Source organism: Corythoichthys intestinalis, chromosome 10 (assembly GCF_030265065.1).
Source record: "Corythoichthys intestinalis isolate RoL2023-P3 chromosome 10, ASM3026506v1, whole genome shotgun sequence".
Lineage (NCBI taxonomy): Eukaryota > Metazoa > Chordata > Actinopteri > Syngnathiformes > Syngnathidae > Corythoichthys > Corythoichthys intestinalis.
This window is the reverse complement of record NC_080404.1, coordinates 40,151,660-40,177,758: the sequence shown is the minus strand read 5'-3', so window position 1 is coordinate 40,177,758 and position 26,099 is coordinate 40,151,660. Positions and strand designations below refer to the sequence as shown.

The following is a 26,099-nucleotide window of genomic DNA, read 5'->3' as shown; positions in this document are numbered from 1 at the left end:
TTTCTGTGAAAGGGATCCACAGATAGAAAGACTTGTACTGTAGTTCTTAAAAGATAAGTGTGAGTACAAGTTATAGTAATTATGATAGTTTGTATATTGTGACTAAATATTGCCATCAAGTGTATTTGTTGAGCTAAACTTAATGTTTGAATAGAGTATTATTTTGCATAGCTATTTTGATTGGGAATGCCAGATCTCTTTGCATTGAGCGCTTTTCTTTTTGTGAACATGATTTTATTTTTGAGGGATAGGAATATTATTTTTGTTGTGCTTTCACTAAATGATACTGTAGCGACTTAAATGTTCTTAACTGCCCAAATGCATGATGGGAATTTGAGCAACCATGAGTCACAGTAGTTGCTGCAAATGGTATATCTTCTCTGCGTTGAATACACTACATGGTGTTAAGAAAAAGATCATCTCCAATTATTCTTCCCCATGTCGCTTGCCACAATAGTGATAACAGTAGTGGAAGAGATGCCACCGCTAATTTCATTAAATAGTGCAGCTCCAATAAATGCCTGCATTACCAATTCGCGCTTCTTGGTAATTGGCGATGCTATGGACAGGCGATTCATGTTGGCTCGTTGTCGTCGGATGGCTCGGTTCGTCCAATTTCCTCCTGAGGAAGACGGCGGCGTACATATAAACATTGAGAGGCGTTGGATGGCTTTTTGTGGGTTATTTTATTCACAAAACAAAAGCATGTAGGGGATGCAGCACTTGAGCCTGCGCTAACTGCGCACTATCGCTACTCTCTTGCTCGACCACTTTGTTCCTCACTGCTCAAAGTGACAATGCCGGTCACATTGAAAATAACAGCGGCCCCCTTGGCGGGTGCCGTTAACACCTGCGTCCACTCCACTTGCTTGTCTCTGCCCTTAGCTCTCAATATTCTTCAAACGGCGCCATTGTAGTCTGTTCGCGGAAATGCTCGAGTGGGTCGTTCCACGCATGCGTTAATTGCGTGAAATATTTTAATGTAATTAATTTTAAAAATTAATTACTGCCCGTTAACCCGTTAATTTTGACAACCCTAATAATTATTATTATTATTATCAAAAATATATGCAATTTTGGTCGATATACAGGGTGCAGGGTCCTCCTCAAAATTAGTGAGACTGTTAATGAAACATATGAGATCTTAAGTTATCAAAATAGTGAATTTTCATTTACAGGCCTGACCTGGGTGGGGTGCCAAAGTCAGCCATTTTTTGGCAACACACCAAACTCAGTAAATGACTAATAACTCCCTAATACAAGGTTCAATCTTTTTAATATCTGGCAAGTATGTGAGGTATCCCAGCCTGAAGACAACTGCATTGAAATATTACCCTTTAGGCCTGGTGCACCCTCCTGGGAAGAGGAAAGTGTTTTTGACTAGACAGGCTCCTCATCAGAGGTAAAAACATCAATTGACCTCAAACTTTCATCAGGGGCGTCTTAAGACATGTGTTCAGGTGCATGATGAAAAATCTTGAGGTTTCGTTGAAGCAGAAAGGTCCAAGCAGGCAAGTGAAAATGACCATCACCATTTTGTCTCCCCACAAATTTTCAACAGTTATAACTTGGCAGACATACAGCATATCTGTGCCAAACTCCCCATGCTTGGTGAGAGTCCTACCGTGAAGGGTCCTCCACAGGTCGTTTGCGTCAACCCTACAGCGCCAGCTCGTGGCAACGAAGTAACTCATTTTACTTATACATGTCCAGTTCTTTTCAGGTTCGACATTGTAGTTACAAGACCTTTTGTAATACTACATTTTAAGGCCCATGTCCACATGTCACTGTCTGTTGCCGTGATGACCCTTTGTTCACCATTAAAAGGGAGTAGATTTTTCTTCAGGGACTTAGGCAGCTTATAGAGCAGGGGTGGGCAAACCGGTCCTCGAGGGCCGCAGTGGGTCCTGGTCTTTGTTCCAACTGATTCAGCACACAGTTTAACCAATGAGGTTTCAGTGGAAACAAGAAGCACCTGACTGCAATCAACTGATTGCACTTGTAGGAAACCAGATTGGTGAAAGGCTGTCCTCATGATGAGTATGAACAAAAACCTGCACCCACTGCGGCCCTTTGTGGAATAGTTTGCCCACCCCTGTTATAGAGCCACGAAATTTGGCACACTTGGTTGAATTGATCCAATTAAAAGATTCATTTAGGTTTTGGATAAGGGCGCGGCTGCACAGCTCAGTGGCGCCTCTTTTTTTTTTTGTTGGACTCTCTTCAATAGGTGTTTACCCCCTAGGTGTGTGAATGTATTTCTAATCCAAAAAAAAGCGTTTCGATCATGTTAGGTTCTCATGAGATGATAGGGGGACGATCTGCTACTACCCTGAGTTGCGTGACATCTGAGTCCAAACTTTTGTAATTGTACCGGTAGTATTTGTGAAGAATTTAGTGTAGGTTTTTAGGATGTGGAATAAATTAATCGAATTATAATGTATTCTTATGCGTTAAATCCAGCTTGACATACAACCATTTCAATTTACAACCCAGGACCTGAAACTGATTAAATTCGTATGTGGAGGTACCACTATCTTTCTAAATATTGACTTGTCTTGTATTAGGCTTAGATTCTGAATGTAGGTCTGATGACATAAAGACTGAGCACGTTTTCCTTTACATCAGGTACTGAGAGCAATCGACTCAGCACTCACAGCAATTTAAGCTACAGTAGCGGGACGGATCCAGATTTAGAGGTACATCTTAATAAGTCATTGTTGGTTTTTCATTTTTCTATGTAATGGTTAACAGTATTTTCTTTTTTTGGGTGGGGGTCAAAGGACTCTATAGAAAATCTCCCTCTTCCAGCACGACCTCCACGACCTTCCGAGGCTGCTCCACTAATTCCACCTAGAATTCCTCCACGTAACTCACAAAGGTCAGTCTGTTTATGAACATATGCGAAGTTAAAAGAATGTAAGTGTAAACAAAGCAACATGACATTGGATACTCCAAAAATATACTTAGGATACATGAGGAGAATGTACACTGTATTTACAGTACGTGTGAGAACGACTTGGGGGAACAGTCTGTACACTTGGGGTGGGAACCTCTGATTATCTCATGATACGATACGATTTGCGAGAAAGGGTTCAATATAACAGTTATCGATACATGGGTCAGGAAATCATTCTACAATATAAAGGTAGTCCCTGGGTTGAGGCGTGCCCAACTTATGTGATTTCGACTTTAAGATGCTGCCTCATCCGCCATTTTGTCTCCAGTCGTTTTATTATTATTATTATTTTTTTTTTTTTTTGTCGCGTAAACCGTAGCTTATTGTACCTCACAGTACCTTATTTTTTTACTTTATTTTACTAATATGACTGTTCTGCCCTTTGGCCAAATGTGTATTTGATAATAATGTTGACTTTTGTTTTGTGATGGATACTTTCATTTTGGCGCAGGAAGCATAGAGCAGGTAGTACGTCTGCATGTGAGTAAAAACACATGTGCACACGAAGAACAACGTACTTGCGCACAAGAAGAAGAGTGGACGTGCACACACGAGGAAAAGCGCATTTGCGCCCACAAAGAAGTCGCGCAGCCGAATGAGAGAGGGAGGGGAAAAATTAGAGCCGAACTTGCTGTCTAGCAAGGACTTAGCTCCAACTACTTGGTGAGGAGAGTACAATGACCTACAATTAGGGCTGTCAAACGATTACAAATTTTATTCGAGTTAATCATAGCTTAAAAATTAATTAATCGTAAATAATCGCAGTTCAAACCATCTCTAAAATATGCCATATTTTTCTGTAAATTATTGTTGGAATGGAAAGATAAGACGGATATATACATTCAACATACTGTACATAAGTACCGTATTTGTTTATTATAACAATAAATCCACAAGATGACATTAACATTATTAACATTCTTTCTGTTAAAGGGATCCACGGATAGAAAGACTTGTAGATCTTTACAATAATTTGAGTACAAGTTATAGTAATTGTATATTGAAAGGTAGTGATTGAAATACACCTTGAGGTGTCACTGGCGAGTTTTAAATTAGAGATCCAGCCAAGGTAAAGTCTGAATAAGTTGTATGTGTATTTTGCATAGCTATTTTGATTGGGAATGCCAGTTCTCTTTGCATTGAGCACTTTTCTTTTTGAGAACATTATTTTTTTTGAGAGATAGGAATATTATTTTTGTTATGCTTTCACTAAACGATACTGTAGCAACTTGAATGCTCCGCCCAAATGCATGATGGAAAGTTTGGCAGCCATGACTGTTAGTGGTGGCTGCAAATGGTATACAGTATGTTCTGCGTTGTGTTCAATTAAGCGTGTTAAGAAAAATGTCTCCTGTCATTCTTCCCCACGTCGTTCCCCACAATACTTATATTTGTTGTGAAAGAGTTGCCAAAGCTTAAGCCAATAGACCCTACTCACATGACGTCACAACCACGCCCCCGCGCCATATTGTCCGTCAACTCGTCACTGTTGATGCATTACCACTACGTAAATTCCTCCTATTATGGCGTGTTTTTCTGCTCATTAACATTAATAATCAAAATGGTGAAGGCGTGTGTGGCGGTCGGTTGCAATAACAGAGAAGATAGACGGAGAGACTTGAAGTTCTACCGGATTCCGAGAGACCCGGAGAGGAGAGCGAGATGGGCTGCTGCAATTCGACGAGAAAACTGGGCTCCAAACGATTACCACAGATTATGTAGTAGACATTTTATATCTGGTAAAATGCATTTAATCTATATTTAGAGGGTTTTGGGCTGACAACCACAATTATGATCATTGCCAGGCTAATCGCCGACAACATACACTCAGACGTTGTGAATGAACGACCTCAAAATATATAATTAATTAATTAATTTACAATTTCACTATTGAGATCAAAAGCCAAAAAATAAATTCAACTAGGGACAATCTGGAGTAGTGCTATCGCACTTCATATTTATTACATATTACAGGGTGACCCAAAAAAAAGTTTACACTGCCATAATACAACTTAAATGCCATGTTTATTAAGTTTAGAATTAGAATTTAATCACAAATTATACATTATTGTAAAGAACATGTACAGTACACTCTATTTTTCAATGTGTCCTCCCTTAAGTGTCACAACAGCCTCCAGGCGCCTGCGGAACGCTTGACAGGTCTTCTTTATGTAGGATGCTGTCATCTTTTCCCAAGATCTAACAATGGACCGCTCCAAGGCTGCCACAGAAGTCTGTGGCTTCTTACAGGCACTGTCCTCCACAGTTACCCATAAACTATAATCCAGGGGATTGAGATCTGGACTCTGGGTGGCCACATATCACCTTGTCAATCAACTTTTTGGTCCCCACAGATCGGGCACTTCCAGACCCAGGTTTTCGTGAGGCTGTTCCAGTATCTTTCAGCTTCTTTTTAACTTTGTAGACTGCACATCTGGATATTCTCAGATTTGTTGCAATCTCAGTAGGTGTCAGACCGGCACGCAGCAATTCAGGTACAGCTAAAGTTTTCTTCATTTTCAGCAGAAGCGCAGGAATTGTAGAGACGAGAGATTAACAGCTGCATTGAGTGACCTTAATGAATCACTTAAGCATGACAACCTATTTAGATATGTTTCAATGGCTTTTAAATAAGCAGTCAACTGAGTGTAAACTTTTTTTTTGGGTCAACCTGTATATATGTATGTAGTGAGAGTGCTATCGCTAAACCATATAAACATTAAAAGCCCTAGCTCCATTGACAAATGACATGAAATACATTAGACTTGACAGTGGATGTTAGCAAGAACAAAAGATTTTGAACTGAAAATTTCGTAACTCACCTTCCCGAGCACAAGATAGATTCCTGCCGAATTTTCGTGGACGAGGACCTGTTTCACCCAACCAGCAACGAAGTATTTATAAGCCTCCAAGCTCTTAAAGTTTTTCAAACTTTCGTGAGAATAGGCTGATTTTGTGTGGACAAGATAGTTGTAAATATCAGGGTAGCAGATGTCAGGCAGAGACGGCGAAGACAGCGGGTCGAAAAACATCGATTTAGGCATCAAATATGGATCTGGCGAATGGATAAACTGAAGCTTTTCCACATAACGCCTTTTATGCAACGCATCCAATGAGTTTACAGCGTCAGATAACACCGGGGCTTCCATGAATTGCTCTATAAATTGCACGACTAATTGAAACCATTGAGAATAGGGCTAAAAAATGACGGACAATATGGCGGCTGGATACAGCGACACGTCATTTTGTGACGTAGGTGAGTAGGGTCTATAAAAGGCGGGGTCCAATGAATGCCTGTGTCCACTCGCATTTCTCTGCCTTGTCACGGCGTCATTGTAAACTGTTTGAGGCAACGCATGAACAGGTCATTCCGTGCATGCGTGAATTGTGTCAAATATTTTAACGTGATTAATTTAAAAAATTAATTACCCCCCGTTAACGCGGTAAATTTGACAGCCCTACTTACAATATATGTTTTTGTATAGTTATTTTGAGATTTAGGGGTACAGAAGGGTTAATTCTGATTTACGCGGAAATTCCGGTTGCATCGCCATCGTAGGAACGATACTCGTTCGTAACCCGGGGACTGCCTGTACAATATATTGGGTTTTGGTCACTTGGTGTTGATTTTGGGGCATTTCTAATCATTTCCTGTTGATTTTGGGTTACCGAACAGGATGGGACCCAGAAATTAAATGTTAATTGAATAGGAAGTGACCAACAATTTAACAGAAAGTGACCTGTAAGTGCCCTAAAATGAACATGATATGACCTATAAATGCCTCCAAAACCAGGAAGACTGGCTGTGAATGCTCTGTTTCAGTTCCATTGACCATGCTAGACTTCTAACCAACTTTGGACCCTCCCAGTTAAAATGGATGGGACGTCTAGCACTGTCAAAGCCAGCCAATTAGCTAACTCAGACACTATTCTAATGGAAGATATTGGTAGCAACCTGTTGGTTCCTTATTTTGACCCAAACAGTGGCACCTTTTTAAAACGATATATCGATTCCTGGCAAGAGCATGTCAATAACCTTTTGGGATGCAATATTTCCATTTCAATATATTGTCACACCCCTACTGTACACACTCAAATTCACATCTATTCGGACTCAAACTGTCAGAATTGTGAGTCCAATCCATTAGCAGACGTGAGTGACGTTGTGCAATGTTCATGTTCCTCTTTCTTACCCATTTATTGCGTCACATGTCTGCAAAAAGATTAATAAAAATTTGAGAACTGGCGTATTTCATGCCCAATGTCTACGTATGTGAAGGGAGTGTGTATATTTTCACAGTACTTTCACTGTACAAGCGCTTTTTTACAGCTGTATTTTGAAAAGTCAGTTATATTCTTGACTATAGTTCTATTACTAATGTACGTGTTGCACATTTTGTCTTACAGTGCGTCAGATAAGATGTTGCACAAGCGCTATGTCTCTTCCCCACCCCTACTACCTCCTCAAAGACACAGCAATTCCGCTCCACCTGTTCCACGTCGACGACGGTGATGGACAGAAATTGATAAATAGACCATAGAGAACTATCCACTTTTTTGGATTAATTTTAAGTACAGTACCACTTAGCAAAACATGGGTTATACTGTAAAATGTGTGATTAAGAGCGGCCTTAATAATAATGTTGCACTGATACCATTTTTTGGCCCCAATACCGATACTGATAACTGTCTGTGCAGTATCGGCCGATACCGACACCACTCAGTTTATTTTTTTTTCTTTTTTTTTTCCAAAGAGCTTCATACTTGGATGTGAAATCATTGCTATCAGGCTGCTGCTTGCCTTTGCGGAACAGGAAAAAGACTGATACAAAGTGAATCCAGTAGAACTTTTTTATTGCCTAGCTGGTATGGGCGACAATAGTTGAATAAACCTTTGGCTCCTAAAAGGCCAAAATAGTGCTAAATTTGTGAAATTAAAACATGTGTAATACTAGCCTAACAGTAAAGAAGAAAAATACATTTATCATAATAAACTGAATGACCTGAATAAAATTTGTTAAACCCCTCAAAGGCCAAACAGTGCAACTTTAATGAAATTCTAAGTAATAATACTAATAATTTACCACAGGATCGTGTCTCTCTATTGGCCTCCCTCTTTGTGCACCAGCAGGGCCAGGTCCGACCCAAAATGTCAATTATTTACGTTCGAGTCGGGTCGGGCCGGACTTCTCTCTCACTAACTTTTTTTTTAATAATAAATATATATTTACTATAAATGTATACTAAAATGATGTATGGATGTTAAACTAAGGAATACTTGTTATTAAATAAATAATTTGGATAAAACAAAGACCGCGCTGTATGGTAATTGCAAACAGGAGCCGCAGACTCAGAGCCTGTGCATGCCTGCGCACGTGAATGCCGTGGCCCCCGCCCTCTTTTTAATCTTCCCCTGGCGCCCTCCGCGGGTCCGCATCCCGGTATTTCCTTTTCAATATGGAGCAGCATGAAGTGAATAACAAACTAAAGACGGGGGAATTGAAAAGGCAAACATGCACCGGTAGGAGTGGGATATGGAAAGGCTTCAAATTAATTGTTGAAGATGCTATACAGAAACCTATGTCGGCTTCGTTGAATGTAAACGAATGTGGCGCTTTGCTCTCATACTAGAAATATATTTGACAAACTTTTCCAGCGTTATTTTGTTGTGTAAATGCATTTATAATGATCATAAAAATATGGAGACTATTTAAACATTAAGAAAACTTAAAATGAATGTCAAATCCACTAGCCGCCTGATAGAACAGACAAACAAATATAAAATATATAAATGTTTACTGAATATGCATCTTACAAACTTGTTCAACTGGGAGAATTAGTTACAAAAGACAGGTTGTAATTTGTTATCATGCACAGGCATCGTCACAAATGTGATTACACAAAATGCAACCTTTTTCCAAGCAGTGCTATATCCAGGTCTGACTGACACATCACATCCCCGCATTTCCTTCTTTTCCTGAGTCCTCATGAATAAAACATACAATTTTGGGGGGTTTTCAGGCTCAGGCCAACTAATTAAACAAAATTTCGGGTTTTTTCGAGCTTGGGCCTGCAAATCAAGTTAATTGATGGGGCTCGGGCCGGGTTGGGCTTGAATACCCGCGGGCCGGATCTGGTCGGGCTGGATTTTTCAGGCCCCGGACCGGTAAATGGTATCGGCGCCCTTTTTGTTGGTACTCATCGATACCCATACCACAATTTTGGCCGGGATCGTCCCCCCGCTGATACTGGTATCAGTCTCAGTTCACAGTACTTAATATGAAGGATGTTTTGTTTTGTGTATTTGGATTTTATTAATTTATTTTATACATATAGTCTTTATGCATATTGTGATTTGCATTCAATCTTTTTCTGTTGCTGTGATTACTAACTGCTAGTGTTGCACCCATGCCATTTTTTGCCTGCTGATTCCAATACCTGGCTGTGCGGTATTGACAAATGAAAAAATATACTTTTTTTCCCTTTAATACCAAATTACTGTATACAGTCCCTGACAAAAGTCTTGTCACTTATCCATTTTGTAGAAACAATTGCTAATAACCTGACTTTAAATTATTCAATTGGTTTTCAAAAATGGGTCATGTGAAAGCTAAGACCCTCCAAAATTAAATGTACAAAAATATATTTGTTTCACTGAAAAAAGATTTATCATTTAATGAAGACATAAAGGTCAAATTTTGGCAAGACAAAAGTTTTGTTGCCTACAGAAAGTAGTGTGAAAATTGAACAAAAAATTTATTTGTATTTCAAATACATTACATAACATAAGCGAATTAAGTAGTGGTGCTGTGAGATCCAAGTTTAATATTTTGTTTGACTTCCATGGGCTTGAAGGACTGCATCCAGGCGTGGTTCGGCAAGGATTCATACAATTTATTGATGAAGTCATCAGGAACATCAAAGAAAGCAGTCTTGCATGCCTCCCAGAGTTCGTCAATATTATTGGGTTTCGTCTTCCATGCTTCCTCTTTCATCCTACCCCAGACATGCTCAGTGATGTTCATGTCTGGTGACTGGGCTGGCCAGTCCTGGAGGATCTTGATCTTTTTTGCCTTGGGGACTTTTGAGGTAGACATTGAAGTACAGTATTCGATGGAGCACCATCCTGCTGCAGAATTTGTCCCTTTATATGGTTAGGAATGTAAGAGGCAACTAAGATTTATGTTGCATTCCACCCTGCAGATCTCTCATGGTGCAGACAATTAAAAAAACGTGTGGCATTTGCCAAGGCCCACCAGCCTGTCAAAAGGATGGACGCTGGAAAAGTGGCAAAAGGTGGATTTTTCAGATGAATCTTCCATTGAATTACACCACAGTCGCCGCAAATATTGCAGGAGACCTACTGGAGCCCGCATTGATCCGAGATTCACTCAGAAAACAGTGAAGTTTGGTGGTGGCAAAATCATGGTCTGGGGTTACATCCAGTATGGGGGTTATCAAGAGATCTGCAGGGTGGAAGGCAACATCAATAGTCTGAAGTATCAACAAATCTTAGCTGCCTCTTACATTCCTAACCATAAAAAGGGACAAATTCTGCAGCAGGATGGTGCTCCGTCGCATACTTCAATCTCTACCTCAAAGTTCCTCAAGGCAAAGAAGATCAAGATCCGTTGTTCACACCAGACATGAACATCATTGAGCGTGTCTGGGGTAGGATGAGAGAGGAAGCATGGAAGACGAAACCCAAGAATGTTGATGATCTCTGGGAGGCATGCAAGACTGCTTTCATTGATGTTCCTGATGATTTTATCAGTAAATTGTATGAATCCTTGCCGAACCACATGGATGCAGTCCTTCAAGCCCGTGGAAGTCATACAAAGTATTAAATTTGGATCTCACAGCACCACTAGTTAATTCGCTTATGTTATGTAACATATTTTTGTATTTGAAGTACATTTTTTGTCCAATTTTTACACTACTTTCTGTTGGCGACTAAACTTTTGTCTTGCGAAAATTAATTCATTAAATGATAAATCTTTTTTCAGTGAAACAAATATATTTTTGTACATTCAGCATCATTTGGGAGGGTCTTAGCTTTCACATGAGCCATTTCTTAAACCAATTGAATAATTAAAAGTCAGGTTATTAGTAGGGCTGTCAAACGATTAAAATTTTTAATCGAGTTAATTACAGCTTAAAAATTAATCGTAATTAATCGCAATTCAAACCATCTATAAAATATGCCATATTTTTCTGTAAATTATTGTTGGAATGGAAAGATAAGACACAAGACGGATATATACATTCAACATACGGTACATAAGTATTGTGTTTATTATAACAATAAATCAACAAGATGGCATTAACATTATTAACATTCTCTTAAAGCAAAAGAAAGACTTGTAGTTCTTAAAAGATAAATGTTAGTACAAGTTTTAGAAAATTTATATTAAAACCCCTCTTAATGTTTTCGTTTTATTAAAATTTGTAAAATTTTCAATCAAAAAATAAACTAGTAGCTCCCATTGTTGATGTCAATAATTACACCATGCTCACTCCTGGTACTAACCCATAAAATCAGTCGCACCCAAGCGCCAGCAGAGGGCGCCAAACATCAAAAAACAAATAACAAGCGGACATTACACTGTACTGTCATTTTAATCTGTTTGAGCGGGGCATGCGCGTTAAAAGCGTCAAATATTTTAACATGATTAATTTTTAAAAATTATTTACCGGCCGTTAACGCGATAATTTTGACAGCCCTAGTTATTAGCAATTGTTTCTAAAAAAAAATGGATAAGCGACAATAATTTTGTCAGGGACTGCACTCACATGAACGTAAAGTAATTGCTGTCATTGCTTGGTCAAACAATTCTTAACTCATTGGATGCCATTGATGGTGCTAGGTATCATATAGTACGTTCAGTTAATGAGACTACTTCCAAAAACCAATTAATTTGTTTGTATCTGTATTTTCTTATTTTAAATAGTCTTTGCAACACATAGACACACCGGATGAAACCTTTCACATTAAATCAGCATCTGGGCTGTGTGCTTTTATTGTGAAGGGGTAGTAGCTCTACTGCATCTTGACGCAGCCGGGGCTTTGTGTGAATGTGCGTGCATTGTGCGCGCGTTTGGTAGACAGGCAGAAGCCATCCCAGCAGACTGAGCACAGTGCAGACCGCACGAGCCATAACGACACTGGATGATTACCACCAGCAAGCGCAGGTAAGCACGTTTTCTTTCCTAGGATCCTTGACAAGTGTTTCAAATTCTTATTTTTAAATCCAGTATGAGTTATCTTGCAAACCTCCCTCTTTTGATGACCCTAAACAGTGCATTTATGAATTCAGTGTCAATTCATCTTATTTAATGCGACCAATTTTCTCTGAGTCAGTTTTGTTTTCGGGACGGTCACTGCAGCAAAGGCAAATGCACACAGTGGGTTAAGCCGTAAGTGCCGCATGCCCCGCACAGAAGCCATTCATGACTTTATTGCCCATTCCAGATGTAATTTATTGTGGCAATTGTTAGATTGTGCTAGGACTGTCAATGTTTCCAGGCTGTAATGGTGATCTCATTTTGAGAACATGTATGAGAATTGACACTGTTGTAGTAGTTAGGCAACTGAGCTAGTTCAAAATCATTGCTAGATCATGTAACTTATTAACTAATGTGGAAATACTATATCATCTTGACAGCAAGCATGATCAATCTCATCAACTAACCCTCTTACATGGAGTTTTTTTGTTCTTCAATTTTCTTTTACTCCCACATTTGCATATCTTTTTCCAGTATTGATGTCATGTATGGTCAACACTGACATAATTTGATTATAGCTGAGTAGAAGCTTCTTTCTTTGGTCAAGTTTCACCTACCAGTATTATGTCACTGCGCAGTAGTATACGTGAGTCTCTGCTCTTATTGACACAGAATGTTTAACTACATGCTCTACCAGGACAAACAGAACAGCATGTGACGTGACCAAATGTCACACTGCACACGTGTTTTACTACATACTAAAAGATGATACCTATATAGATTAGATTGGTGTTTTCCATATTTTGACATCAGCAGGTTTTCATAGAGTATACTGTTTTTGTCTAATTCAACGTAAAGTATAGCTTCTATTGGTGAGAAAAAAATTCAAATTTTCCTCACTGTTTCTGGACTCTCATTCACAGTGTTGGAATTTAATTTTAAATCCAAGGGATGTTTGTAATATGACGCTACACAAGCGTGGTAAAATATTTACCACAAACAAATAATTAATCAAATGAGACTAGCAGAAAGCCACGCTTTATTGTGTATGTGCTACATGGCCACTGTCACTTCATGTTCAGCAATGTGGTTGGTTTAGAGTCACACAGCAGGTCAAAAATTTGGCATTGGATGCCCGACTAGTCAGCTTTCAATCTAAGGCCATTTCCCCTTGAGTAAACACTGCAATCCACTCACTCTGATATGTCCTGAGTGTTCCTATTTTGAATGTTTGTGTTTCTGGGCTATTGCTCTTTAGCATGTTCAATATATAAAAGTGTAAACATTAAGTTTGCTCCTTCAGGGAAACAAATAAAGGCTTGTTCTTGTTCTTATCATCTGGTTGGACAGGATCAGTGAAGTATCTCAGTTGTTTACTCAATAAGAACAGGCTTCAATCTACTGGCTACCTTAACTGACGATGATAGACGTAGCTGTTTTCATCCTTCTGCTGTGAATTTAAATGAGTTTATCGCCAGTAGACGTCCAATTTATTTGAACTGGGAGGATGGCGGCAACTGCCAACCTCTCAGGTCAAATGGATCGAAAGTCTGTTATCAATGGCAGCCACTGAGGTAAAATTATATGTCAACAGTATTTTTCAATTTTATGTTACGCCTCCCCCCAGGAAGACATAAACGTTTTGACACCCCCCACCCCAAACTCTCTGCCGCCACTGTAAATGATAAAATTAGTCTATAAAATTGTTATGATTATAAATGCACCTCAGCATAACATTCTGTCCTTTTTAATATTAAAGAAAAAAACGTAATATAGATCAACTTACAATAAAGTATAACTTTATCATCATTGTTTTGTTTGTAACAGAAAAGACTTAAAGCGCATATATCATATTGGCCCGAATATAAGACTCAAGTTTGAAAAAAGACTTTTTGAACACCAACTTGTTTTATACAGAAAATAATTAAAGTACATCCGAAACAAATGATTATAACAATATATTTGAGAGAAAAAGCGTGTTATTTCGCCTCATACAAATCTTAATATCTGAACATTTAAATATGTAAACTAAAGTGCAATCACATTCATAAATGAATGGCTTCTGGTTTTTGAAAAGTAAATAAACCAATCTATTGTGATAAAACAACAAAATTGCAATAACTGCTTTAACCATCAAAGTTAAGTCTAACTGTAACTGTAGTCTTGAACAAATCTGAATAAGGAAAAACATTACAATAAAATAATGCAAACTGGTTAAACTTCAGAGTAGCTGAGATCTGTCATGACAACATCACTTCAATGATAATTGGCGCCATCTAGTGTCGTGAATGGGGAGAGTAGCTGAGATCTGTCATGACAGAACATCGCTTCAATGATATCTGGCGCCATCTAGGGTCGTGAATGGGTATAATGTTTAGACTGCGAATATAAGACGACACCCTCTTTTTCAGTCTTATTTCAATGCAAAAAACACCGTCTTATATTCGGGCCAATACGGTATTATAAAAAATACAATAATGATTATTAAAGTGCCTGAATTAAAAAAAAAAAGGCACATCCAAACTGTAAAAATACACTCCAGGTACATTTTTTTGACCATTTGATACTGAAAAGTAAAATTTCATAAAATCAATAAATAATAAATTCAAATTGATTCACAACATTAACTCATGAGGACAATATTCTAAATAATTCGACCAAAAACAAAAATTAATAGATCAAAACGACAGCGTCATTGGACAGAGGGACAGTTTTTATTTCTGCTGCAGGCAGTATCAGCTCCTTTGCTATGGTGTGGGGTTATTTTGTACTGAGCAACTTGGTATGTCACCTTATATGATGCTAACAGTGCTCGTTGGTTTACTGATGTAACATTGACAAAGTGGGACGATTGTTGACAATATTCGGCACTAGGCATGTACCGGTAGATTTTGACGGTATGATAATCTTAAGCAAAAATACAGCGGTTTCACGGTATTGCAATTATAGCTCTAAAATGTATGGGTTACAAAAATTCAATTGAACAGGATTTTTTTTTATTTTTCACAACATATTTGCAAATTGGGAGAGGTTTACAATGGCGGAAGACTTAACAAAAGTAGGCTAATGGTAGATAGGCAATCAGTTAGCCGTCTTGGCAGGCTCACTAGCTTGTTAGCGTTGTCTGCCTCGTTAACAAGCTTACGTTATAGTATTTGTTTTACCATCGCTAGACACACTAAACCAGCTTGAGTGAACTCTCGTAGCTGGTGGGAAACGTTCATGACAGCGTTTACTTACATTTTGCTTAAAGTGACAGATGATGGTCACTTAAATGTGAAATCATATAAGTGTTTTGTTGTCATCATTGATGTCATCACTGTTATCATGGCTGTTGTTACCGTCGTTGTCATTATTGTTGTGGCCATAGCTGTCATTTCATTGTTGGTGTTGTCACTATTGCTCTAATCAAATTGAGTCCAGATTTTATTGTTATGAAAAAGTCTTTGAGTAAAATAGAATGCCGGTGCTGATGGTGATAGTTTAATGGATATACATATCTATATAAATGAACTAGTATGCAAGCATGTTATTTGGCTACACATTTAATATAACTTGGAGTATAGGGCTGGCAAGTGGGAGCTCTGACACTGGAGGCTAACCCCTTGGCTCAGGTACCCAAAACTTGTCATTTAATGCACAGCTAGGTCACGTAGCAATGAGTGGTCCTGTTGCCTGGGCGTTGTTTCCCTATGGCAGCAGGTCCACAAATAACATTGGAAGATGAATAATACACATTTCAGCAATTATCACCACTGGCACCAGTAAAGCTGTTATTACATAAATTGTGATTTTGAATGTACATTTTCAATGGGGACGGCGGTGATGACGACAATGATGGCGGTGGTAGTGATGGTGGTGGTGATAGTGCAATGATGATGACGATGTCGGGAAGTGACTGTATTTACATTGAATTTTTGGGGAGTCAATTGGGGGTGGGAGCCAAAAAAAGCTCAGCTTCTTCCCACTCCTTTTCGAGCTACGTATGTATGTATTTGTTATTATTTTTTGTTATAATCAACATTACTGGTGCTATTGTTATTTGTTTTCCCTATTCTTGCTGTTTTTGTTATTACTGCTCGAAATAAATTAATCAATCAAACAATCATGTTGGAGGTGTTGCCTGCACGTCAGCTGACCTTCCTCCTCTAAGCCGCGGCTGTCAATTTCTTTTCGATAGCTGAAGTACTCCCATACTAGCAACTTTTAGCGTCCATTTTTTTTGGGGGGGGGGGCTCAGGTGTAGTGTCACTGACAGACACAGGAACATTTTTGGGACCTCAAAAACAGCAAATACTGTAACTACGGTATGACAGAAAATTTTAGTGGTTCTGAAACCGTGACGTTTTCATACCCCAGTATACCTTGGAACCGGTAACCGGCACATGCCTACGCAAGAATGTCTCCAAATGAACAGAGAGTGACTCAAAATCAACGGGAAGTAATCTGCAAATGCCCTAAAATGAACAGGAAGTGATCTGTAAATGCCGACAAAAGACTGGCTGAGAATACTCTGGTTTCAGTGCCATCTAGCGCTGTCAATGGCATCCATGGAGCTAACGTAGACACAATTCTAATAAAGGATTTTGGTAGCAACCAGATGGTTCCTTTTTTTTTTTTTTTTTTTTTTTTTTTAAGTGACACCTTTTTAAAACGATTTATCAATTCTTGGTGTGGAGCATATCGATAATCTTTTGGGCAACAAAGTATCGTGATAAATCACGCTTGGTTTTACAGGTTTATAGTTTCTTGTTTTCCTTTTTTAAGAATGTATTGCTGTATTTAAGAATGACAAAGAGGATTAGCACAGGACCTCTTGGTATGAACCCCGCACAGTTATGAATATTAATGAAGCTGTTCAAGTGTCACTCGACACTGCCCCTCTCACATCCCACCTTGTTGTTAGCGGGGCAATCGCTGCAAGGCTGGAATCCCCAAAATCATTGTCAAAGATTAATGAAAAACAAACAGAACCGTTGAATTGAACACAATCGTTTAACTGTGTAAACTACTGGTGTAAGAGTTAGCGTTGTGGTTGCATTTCTTACACGGTTTGGCCATTAGTTGCTGCTATGTGAGCAATATGCTAATTGCTGGCCATGTAATCTCCTCTGAGTACACAATAAGTGGCAGGACAATATTATTCAATGCAATTTAGAAAGTGGACCGAATGGAAAATTTGACATGATAAGCACACTGGCAGGATCTTGTTCGGTGTGGGTTTTGGAATAACATGGGTGTTAAAGGCAAACATAGGGTTTCTGTTGCCATTGCATGTTAATGTGACAACACAACAGGTTACTTAGCAACCACCTCCACTCCCCCTTGTCGGCTTTTCCCCTTTAAGTGAAGTGGGATGCTTTAGCCTTAAGATCCATCACGTAAAATCGTATGAAAACAAAGCCTCCAAAATGCAATTTGTGCTTTGATGATGGAATTGAAATGCGCCAGCCTCCAGTGCCACACCCCTCCCTTCCACCTGCTCTGTTCTGTTACATGTCAGCAGCTGATGGAAAACAACAGTGTCACTGCAGCTGCTGGCAAATATTTAAAAAAGAATGAGCATGTGAGGTGACTCATCATCACTCAAACCGCAATGATTAAGTGTGAGCAATTCATTGCAAATTCATAACTCACACTTCTTTTGCTCTCATCCCTTATGAAACTCGCCTAAAATTTCACACAGTGAGAATAAATTCATCATTATTTATCAGCAGAGCATGACAAATTCAGATTTTGCAATGTAGAGTCGCTTAAAATATTTCTACAGGGCGTAACGAGTTTTAGGAATTTGTATTCTTTACAATGCAAAGGTGGCACATTTTATATGAAATGGCTTTACTTTCCTTCTAAAACTTGACATGACCAAAACGGAAACAAATTCAATTATAGTAACTTAAAAAAACTAACTGAAATTGAGAGAACAAACATTGTAAAGAGCAAAATAAATAAATAATAGCAAAAGTCAACATGAAAAACAGCTGACATTTAAAGCAACAGTAGGTAAGCTTTCAACCTTTATAAAATATTTTCATAACATTTGTGATGATCAGTGTTGTTAATAACGGCGTTAGAATATAACGGCGTTACTAACGGCATTATTTTCTTCAGTAGTGAGTGATCTAATTACCGCAATTTCCCGAATATAACGCGCACTTTTTTCCCCCAAAATCAACTTGTAAAATCATGGTGCGCATTATAAACAGGTACATGGATGGAGACAGAAATAATATATATATATATATATATATATATATATATATAAACAGTTTTTTTTTTTTTTATTGACATGGCCATGTTGTGTTGAAGAAACGTATGCGGCGATCCGTTGCCGACCATTACGGTACGTGACGTCACCATTTTGTTTCGGTAATACTTCACCCTGATCGGCCGAATGATTTCGTCTGTGTTAAATTCTGCTTTTTTCACTCTTCATAAAGCACAGAATTTAGTTTCTTGAACTTTTTTGAGTCAACATTTATTGCAGCTCCGCAACTCGGACCATAACAAACGTAAAAACACAGAGTGTGTCCGTCAACTATATCTGTCCCTCGGGAAACTCAAATAACAATAGTTCCTATTGTTACTGTCGCGTCGACAGCGATGAGCTCTCTCGGATTTCTTACTTACGTTCTTACTTTCATTTTACCTTATCAATCCATGGAGGAAACATTTTTCATCATGTTGAAACGAGCAAGTTATACAGTAGCCTTTAAAAGAAGTCACATCTGTTTTGTTTTCTCCTGGATTCTGGTAAGTTCAAGAAGTTATCAGATCATATTATTACCATACATATTGTCAGTGTATGGTACTGTTTTGAACTACCAATGTGCTATGCTTGTGCTGTGTTTTACCAGTCAGTAAAATAACATTTCTGTATCTGTATACGAGCTCGGTTTCCTTGTATTCTTCTATTTATTGGTGCTAAAATTAGAGTGCGCCTTATACACGGGTGCAATAATTTTCCCTAGATTGTACAAGAAAATCTGGGCAGTGGCGCCACCAGGGGGTGGCCAGGGGTGGCCGAGTATAAATTGGTTGGCCACCCCGCTTGCCAGTATATCGTTAGATTGTTGTAGCATCAGTTATGCATTTCATCCCAAATGAATGCATTTATTTTGTTTTGTTAAATGTAGGGCTGTCAAATTTATTGCATTAATGGGCGGTAATTAATTTTTTAAAATTAATCACGTGAAAATATTTATCGCAATTAACACATTCGCGGTACGACTCATACACGCATTGCCGCAAACAGCCTACAATGGCGCCGTTTTACTTATATACAGAGATAGGAGGCGGTAGTCAAGTGAGGGAATTAGATGCAAGCATTCATTGGGGCCGTGCTTTCAATTGGCAAAAGCTTTGTCATCTCTCCCGCAGTAACTATAAATACGTAATGTGGGAAACGACGTGTGGAAGAATGACAGGAGTTGAACTTTTTCTTAACACCCTGTAGTGTACCCAACGCAGAGAAGATATAGCATTTGCAGCCACTACACACAGTCATGGTTGCACCACATCATGCATTTGGGCAGAACAAGTAAGTCGCTACAGTATCATTTACTGAAAGCTCAACAACTACACTAGATGGCAATATTTAGACAATAGTCACAATATACAAACTCACATTTATACTTTAAGAATTACAAGTCTTTCTATCCGTGGATCCCTTTCACAGAAAAAATGTTAATAATGTTAATGCCATCTTGTGGATTTATTGTTATAATAAACAAATACAGTACTTATGTACAGTATGTTGAATGTATATATCCGTCTTGTCTTATCTTTCCATTCCAACAATAATTTACAGAAAAATATGGCACATTTTAGAGATGGTTTGAATTGCGATTAATTAATTTTTAAGCTGTGATTAACTCGATTAAAAATTTTAATCGTTTGACAGCCCTAGTTAAATGTACACCTTATGCCTAATATATACATAACACAATAAAACAGAATTGTTGTGGAACTCAAAATGTTGACTAGACAGTCATGAACTATGCACATTAAATCATTAGTAACATAAAATATTACACAATACACCAAAGTATATCAGTAGCCGTGTCTTTCTGATAGTTTTCCTCTGACCTTTTTACTGCAATAATATGATAACCTGAAATTATGGCTTTTAGTTTTGGCCACCCCAAGATTTTAAGTGGCCCCATCTGGCCACCCCTATGAAATTTCTGGAGGCGCCACTGAATCTGGGGTGCGCGTTATATACGGGTGAGCCTGATATTCGGGAAATTTCGGTAATAACTTTTCTCATCTTGGCAACGCCGTTACCGTGACTGAAGCGGGAAAGGCGTGCGTTACTATGCGTTGCAATGTTGGTTGACTGACGCGAGAAAAGTCTGAAAAAGACGGACTCACGGAGACGAGAGAGCAGAGCAGGAGTGGGGAGGAGGCAATGGAGTGTGACGCCGTTGCAAACGCGATGCTACTGTGTTAGGTGGCTCCAATAATATCTGACTGTAGCCGATAGCCTACCAGCCATGCCCACATGATGCTTCGGTAGATATCACATATACAGTATACAGAAGTAAATGCAAATGACAGACACAGCGGCATTAGCAACAAGTATAATAAAGAACTAGATGCGTTAGTAAACAGCCACCATCTTAAAGTAGTAGACTTCTCAAGAAGGCTCTGTTGTCGAGAACCTTCCTAGCGAACCTAAGTAACTTTTAATCCAAATTATTTCTAAATCGGCAAAACTTAACTTAAATCTGTCTTTAAATGATGAAACAGTTTTAAAACTTACACATGTCGAAAATAGACAGAAGGGAACTAATGCAATAACGGGAGCAATTTTAACATCTTTAACGGTTGATTCACAACATTAAATTACTTCCACACATAGCAAAGGTTACTATCTAGTTATCGCAATATCCGGAATATCCCTGTGTCTAGTTACGTTTAAGGTAAAGAATTGGGCTACGGCCAATTGTCCCAAAAACTCTTTCAACTTCACATTGTGTGACTTTTTTTTTTTTTTTTGGAAAAAAAAAAAGAAAATTATCACCAATTACTTTGCCAAGTAACTAATTACTCTTACATTAGGTAACTGAGTTACTAACGCAATTACTTTTTGGGAGAAGTAATTTGTAACTGTAATTGATTACTTTTTTAGAGTAAGATTAACAACATTGGTGATGATACATCAACTGACCACTAGTTGAGTGACACCTCTTTTGTATCTTGAGGGGGTCTGTATTACGGTTGGGTATCAAGTATCGATAGGATCATGTACTAACACTCCAGTTCTTCTGGAATCGTTCGAATTTCTTTATTTCGATTCCCAGTTTCCATTCCCTGACCGCCGACTGGAAAAAATAGCTGCCGAACACCACGAAGAAGAAGCCACGTGAAGACTAGCTCTCTTAAGAGAAAATATGAAGTTGCTAATTTAGCTTAGCACAAAAACGTGTTGCTTTGCTTCACAAAAGTGGCAACATAGTAATAGAATAAACATACCGGAATGATATCAGTCCCTCTGTTAAAACTTGCAAACTTACAGATTTGGCACCACTAGGGGGAGCGAAGCGCACTTAGCAAAACCAAAGAAAAACTGTAGAGTCCGGAGTTACAATAGTGACATCTTGTGGACGGATGAAAAATATATCAGTTTAGAAAGATATCAAACTTAAAGAGTAGTCAACTTAAAGCGGAAATGTGAACTAAGGTTGGCCAACCATGTTTTTGAATAATATCAATGGCTAAACAATTATAAGCATATTTTCGTTTTTTTTTTTTTTTAACGCAACCCTTCCAGATTCTTTGTTTAACCCATAGCAACGCCCTTGACAACAAAAATGCTTTTCTTCGGAAATCTTCGGAAATTACGTCACACCTAGAAGTGCAAGGGAAGTCCGCCATAGAACAGTGTTGTTTGTTGCATTGCTTCTCGGTAAGATGCCACGGCGGTGTGTGGCAATGTTTTGTTCTCACTCAAACGAAAAGTTGTATGAGTAGCTAAAGGATAGCAGGGCACGTAAATGGACATCTTTTGTTCGGGCGAAGCGAATGAATTTCACGCCATCATCGAGTTGTGTTCTCTGCTGCAAACATGTCGGAGATGCCTGCTTGCTTAACCGGTCAGCTTATGATCAAGGATTTGCCAGAAAGTAAGTGTGATTTTTGGGCAGATGACTGATGACTTTGTCAAAGCAGAGCTGCCAACTGTTGTGGAAAGAACAGTATAAGCTTACGACGTTAGCCGAAAGTTAACTCGTGGCAGTTCCTGATCATAGTTGTTGTTGTTGCGTTCGCTAGGTTAAGCGTGTTTAAATTGTGCGTCATCTACGATCTTGTCCGAAAGGGTTAATCCACTGTCAATCGGGAAAGTGGTGTGGATGTGCATATAAGCGGGTCGGCGTCGCGGTAATTCACTGTCACATTGCTGTAAGAGACACACACCGCCGGTGAGTTTGTGCACATTTATTTGTATTTGTATTATGTATTTCCACTTTCATGCTTCAAGCATTGCATTGCATTTTTACGGTTCGGCGTTTCTTTCCTGATGATCGCTTGATAGCCTTCTAGTTTGTGTTTTACGAGAGCCGCTGACAGGTGTCAGCTAGCGTGTTAGCATTGAGTCAATCTCGCAGCGAATCAGCGAGCAGCTCAAGTCACACAGTGAATCATGGGAAATGTAGTCTCGGGACAACACTGAAGTGGTGCTTTGTAATCTGTTCGTTTGTTTGAAAAAACTACATTTCCTCACGCCATTAGACGCCACTTCCGGCCGAGATCCCCGAGCTGTGTTTGTACTTTTAGCTCCAAGTGTTAATAAAGAAACAAAGTTGTCAGCACGTCGTGTGTTTGATACATTTGTAAACAAAACACTCAAAACAAGACACTATGCACGATCCGTTTAAGAGACGCTGGAGTAGTAAGAGGCAAGGAGAAGTTCAGCGAGAAGCAAAACTTCGCGGTCGAATGTGGCGGCAGTCCGCTGTTATTTTGTTTTCTTATTGTTGCCACAATAAAGTGGAGAAAACCATCAACGACTCATCTCCTTCCCTCCCCCCAACGTTTTTATATTATTATTTTATATGCACGAGAGCTGCCGGATCTGCCAAAATGAACATGAAGTCTGACTATTACTTTTTTTAACAATGTCATCAGATGGACAAAAACATTAAATTATGTGCAAATGCCTGCATCTTCAAATCATGAAAATAATAACAGCCTATAGTTTACCAATCTTGTAATCTCGATGGGTCTTGTATCCATTCCATGTCAGGTAGTCTAGGCACATTGTTTGCATCCTGATTAGCGTCTGGCTAATACATGTTAGGTCCAACATAAAATTCCAAGCTCCTCTTCTTCCTCCAACTCTTCAAAAACTTGGATCTCCTCCCTTGCGCTCGATCTATCGCTTATATCGCTGTTTGAATCATTGTTTGAAGGGCTTTGTATGGCGGCCGTATGTATGGAGCTGCCATCGCTGTTTCCGGTGTGACGCATCACTTCCGGGTTCGTCCCCTTTCAGGCTCGAACTTCGGAAACGCCATTATTTTGTCAAATATACAACATATAAATTATTGTTTCATGCTTTATTTGTTGGACAATGTTTAATTACTTTAATTGTGACCCTATTTGGCATGTTATGAAATTACTTCACATTTCTGCTTTAATGTGATTTTGGTGTCACCAGAAACTAAAATGGTATTGCTCGAGTTGTGTTGTGTCTTGATGTAACGAGGCAAGTCAGACTTGATGTTCCTTAAATAGGCAAACGGAAAACCCGGTGGAGTCCTGCTGTAAATCCATTTCACACGAGGATAACTTCATAGTGTTTAAAATTGCTGGATTATCACATTGCTGTTTATATTCACGTTTAGCTGCCATATCCTATGACTCAATTATCAAGTAGGCCTGTTGCACGAGGTCCTCCAAGTGTTATATTAGGAAGCACGCTCAGAGCTTCCATTCCACGCATCAGTCAAAACATCCAGCAGAGATGAGGAGACTCTTCAAGCACTCTCTCAGACAAAGATTGGACTTGTCGTTGCCGCTCACTTAATGTCCAGTATCCTCTATGAGCTAAGCCACAGGGAATCTGAGCACAGCTGAGCTTGTTATGTTGTGATGGCATCAAACATTGTGAGCATTGTTTCACTATATCCCAAGTAAATTGCGGCTTTGTCATATTTTTACGAACTGTAGGTTTTTTTTTTAATTAAATTTTTGTTACTAAACGACGGTCAATTTTTTGGCACTAACATTATTTACAGGACAACAAGGGCATTTTTTAATATTTCATGTTTTACGTGTTACATTCTAGGTCAAGCTACTTTGCACTAACCTAACTTAAAGACAAAACATTAGGTGATGCTAGAGATGCAGTATATAGTGAGAAGCAGAAGTATTTGTACCCATTGTGATTTTGCATGTTCACCCACATCGAACATACCCGTAATTTTCGGACAATAAGCCGCTACTTTTTTCCCTCAAATTGAATCCTGCGGCTTAGTCTAGTGTGGCCTATTTGTTGATTTATTTGGGTTAATAGGTAACACTTTGACAACGGTGTCATAAGACTGCCATAAAACCGTCATAATTATGACATCATTATGACACTATTATGGCCATTAATGAATGCTTATGACAGATGTCATTAAGTATCATCTGGCAAATTATGTCACCAACACTCCATATATGTCCAGCTCGGATCTTTTGATTCTATTCAAAAGTGAGATAATTTGCCAGATGACACAAAATGACATCGGTCATGATGTCATTAATGCTCATGGCAGTGTCATTTCATAACTATGATGGTCTTATGACAGTTTTATGGTGCCACTGTCAAATAATGTTTTACCAAATACCAGAGTTAGCAATTTATGAAACAACTGGAAGAGTAACTGAAGAAATAATTAGCGCAGAACATGGATTTTTATTACTATTTAATATATTTCTAGCGCTGCAATGCATGCTAGGAGGCACGTTGGACGACAACAGTGTTGACGCAGGTGGCAGCAGAGGATGACTGTCTCCCCCAAGGGAGCAGTGATGGCCAAATGAGGCTTCTTGAAGCAATGAAGCTTTGCAGCCAATTGGTTCAAAGCTTTATGGTGGCTCATTTGCTTTTAGGACAGTCTTATGATGCCGCTGTCAAATAAAGTGTTAGCCGGTACATATATTTTGGTGTAAATATCCCATAATACAGTGAGGTCAGCTGCAGCTTATTGTCCAGTGCGGCTTATCTATGAACAAATGCTGCTTTTGTGCCAAATTTAATGGGTGGCGGCTTATAGTCAGGTGCGCCTTATAGTCCAGAAATTACGGTAATCTAAAAAAAAAAAAAAATCCGAAACTCACATTGTATGATTTTTCAATGATTTATTTGTAATTTACTTTGGTTCATAAATATTTGTACCCCTGAAAAAAGCAGTGCTAATATTTAGTGCAGAAGCCTTTGTTTGCAATGACAGAGGTCAGACACTTTCTGTAGTTCTTCACCAGGTTTTCACATATGGAAACAGGGATTTTGGTCCATTCCTCCACACAAATCTTCTCTAGATCTGTCAGGTTTTGGGGCTCTTGTTGAGAAACACGAAGTTTCAGCTGCATCCAAAGATTTTCTATTGGATTGAGGACTGAAGACTGGCTAGGCCACTCCAGAACCTTGATTTGCTTTCTACGCAGCCACTCTTTGGTCATCTTGGCTGTGTGCTTTGGCTCACTGTCATGTTGGCAGATCCGGAAACGATCTTCAAGTCTCTGACTGAGGGAAGGAGGTTGTGGCTCAAAATCTGACAATACATTTTACCATTCATCCTCTGCTTTATACAGTACAGTCGTCCTGTCCCCTTTTCCGAAAAGCAGCTCCAAAGCATGAGGTTCCCACCCCCTGCTTCAAAGTGGGTAATGGTGTTCTTTGGATCCTACTTATCCTTCTTTTTCC

The 26,099-nt window shown here is 38.9% G+C and overlaps 2 protein-coding genes across 17 annotated transcripts in view; both read left to right on the top strand.

The window, feature by feature from the left end:
• Positions 1-9,485, top strand: part of pik3ap1 (phosphoinositide-3-kinase adaptor protein 1) — a 73,156-nt gene extending 63,671 nt beyond the window's left edge. For all 5 annotated transcript variants that reach the window (XM_057847374.1, XM_057847373.1, XM_057847375.1 and 2 more), the window contains 3 exons: positions 2,629-2,699; positions 2,784-2,881; positions 7,367-9,485. In XM_057847374.1, the coding sequence (XP_057703357.1) occupies positions 2,629-2,699; positions 2,784-2,881; positions 7,367-7,472 (275 nt within the window). In that variant the 3' untranslated portion in view covers positions 7,473-9,485. The remainder of the gene's footprint in view (positions 1-2,628; positions 2,700-2,783; positions 2,882-7,366) is intronic.
• Positions 9,486-11,793: 2,308 nt separating this feature from the next.
• Positions 11,794-26,099, top strand: part of LOC130923491 (sorbin and SH3 domain-containing protein 1) — a 117,844-nt gene continuing 103,538 nt past the window's right edge. For 2 of the 12 annotated variants that reach the window (XM_057849240.1, XM_057849233.1), the window contains exon 1: positions 11,795-12,151. In XM_057849240.1, coding sequence (XP_057705223.1) covers positions 12,129-12,151 — 23 coding nt within the window. In that variant the 5' untranslated portion in view covers positions 11,795-12,128. Of the gene's footprint in view, positions 12,152-26,099 lie in introns of all 12 variants that reach the window. The other 10 variants (XM_057849238.1, XM_057849235.1, XM_057849246.1 and 7 more) reach the window with 8 other exon arrangements.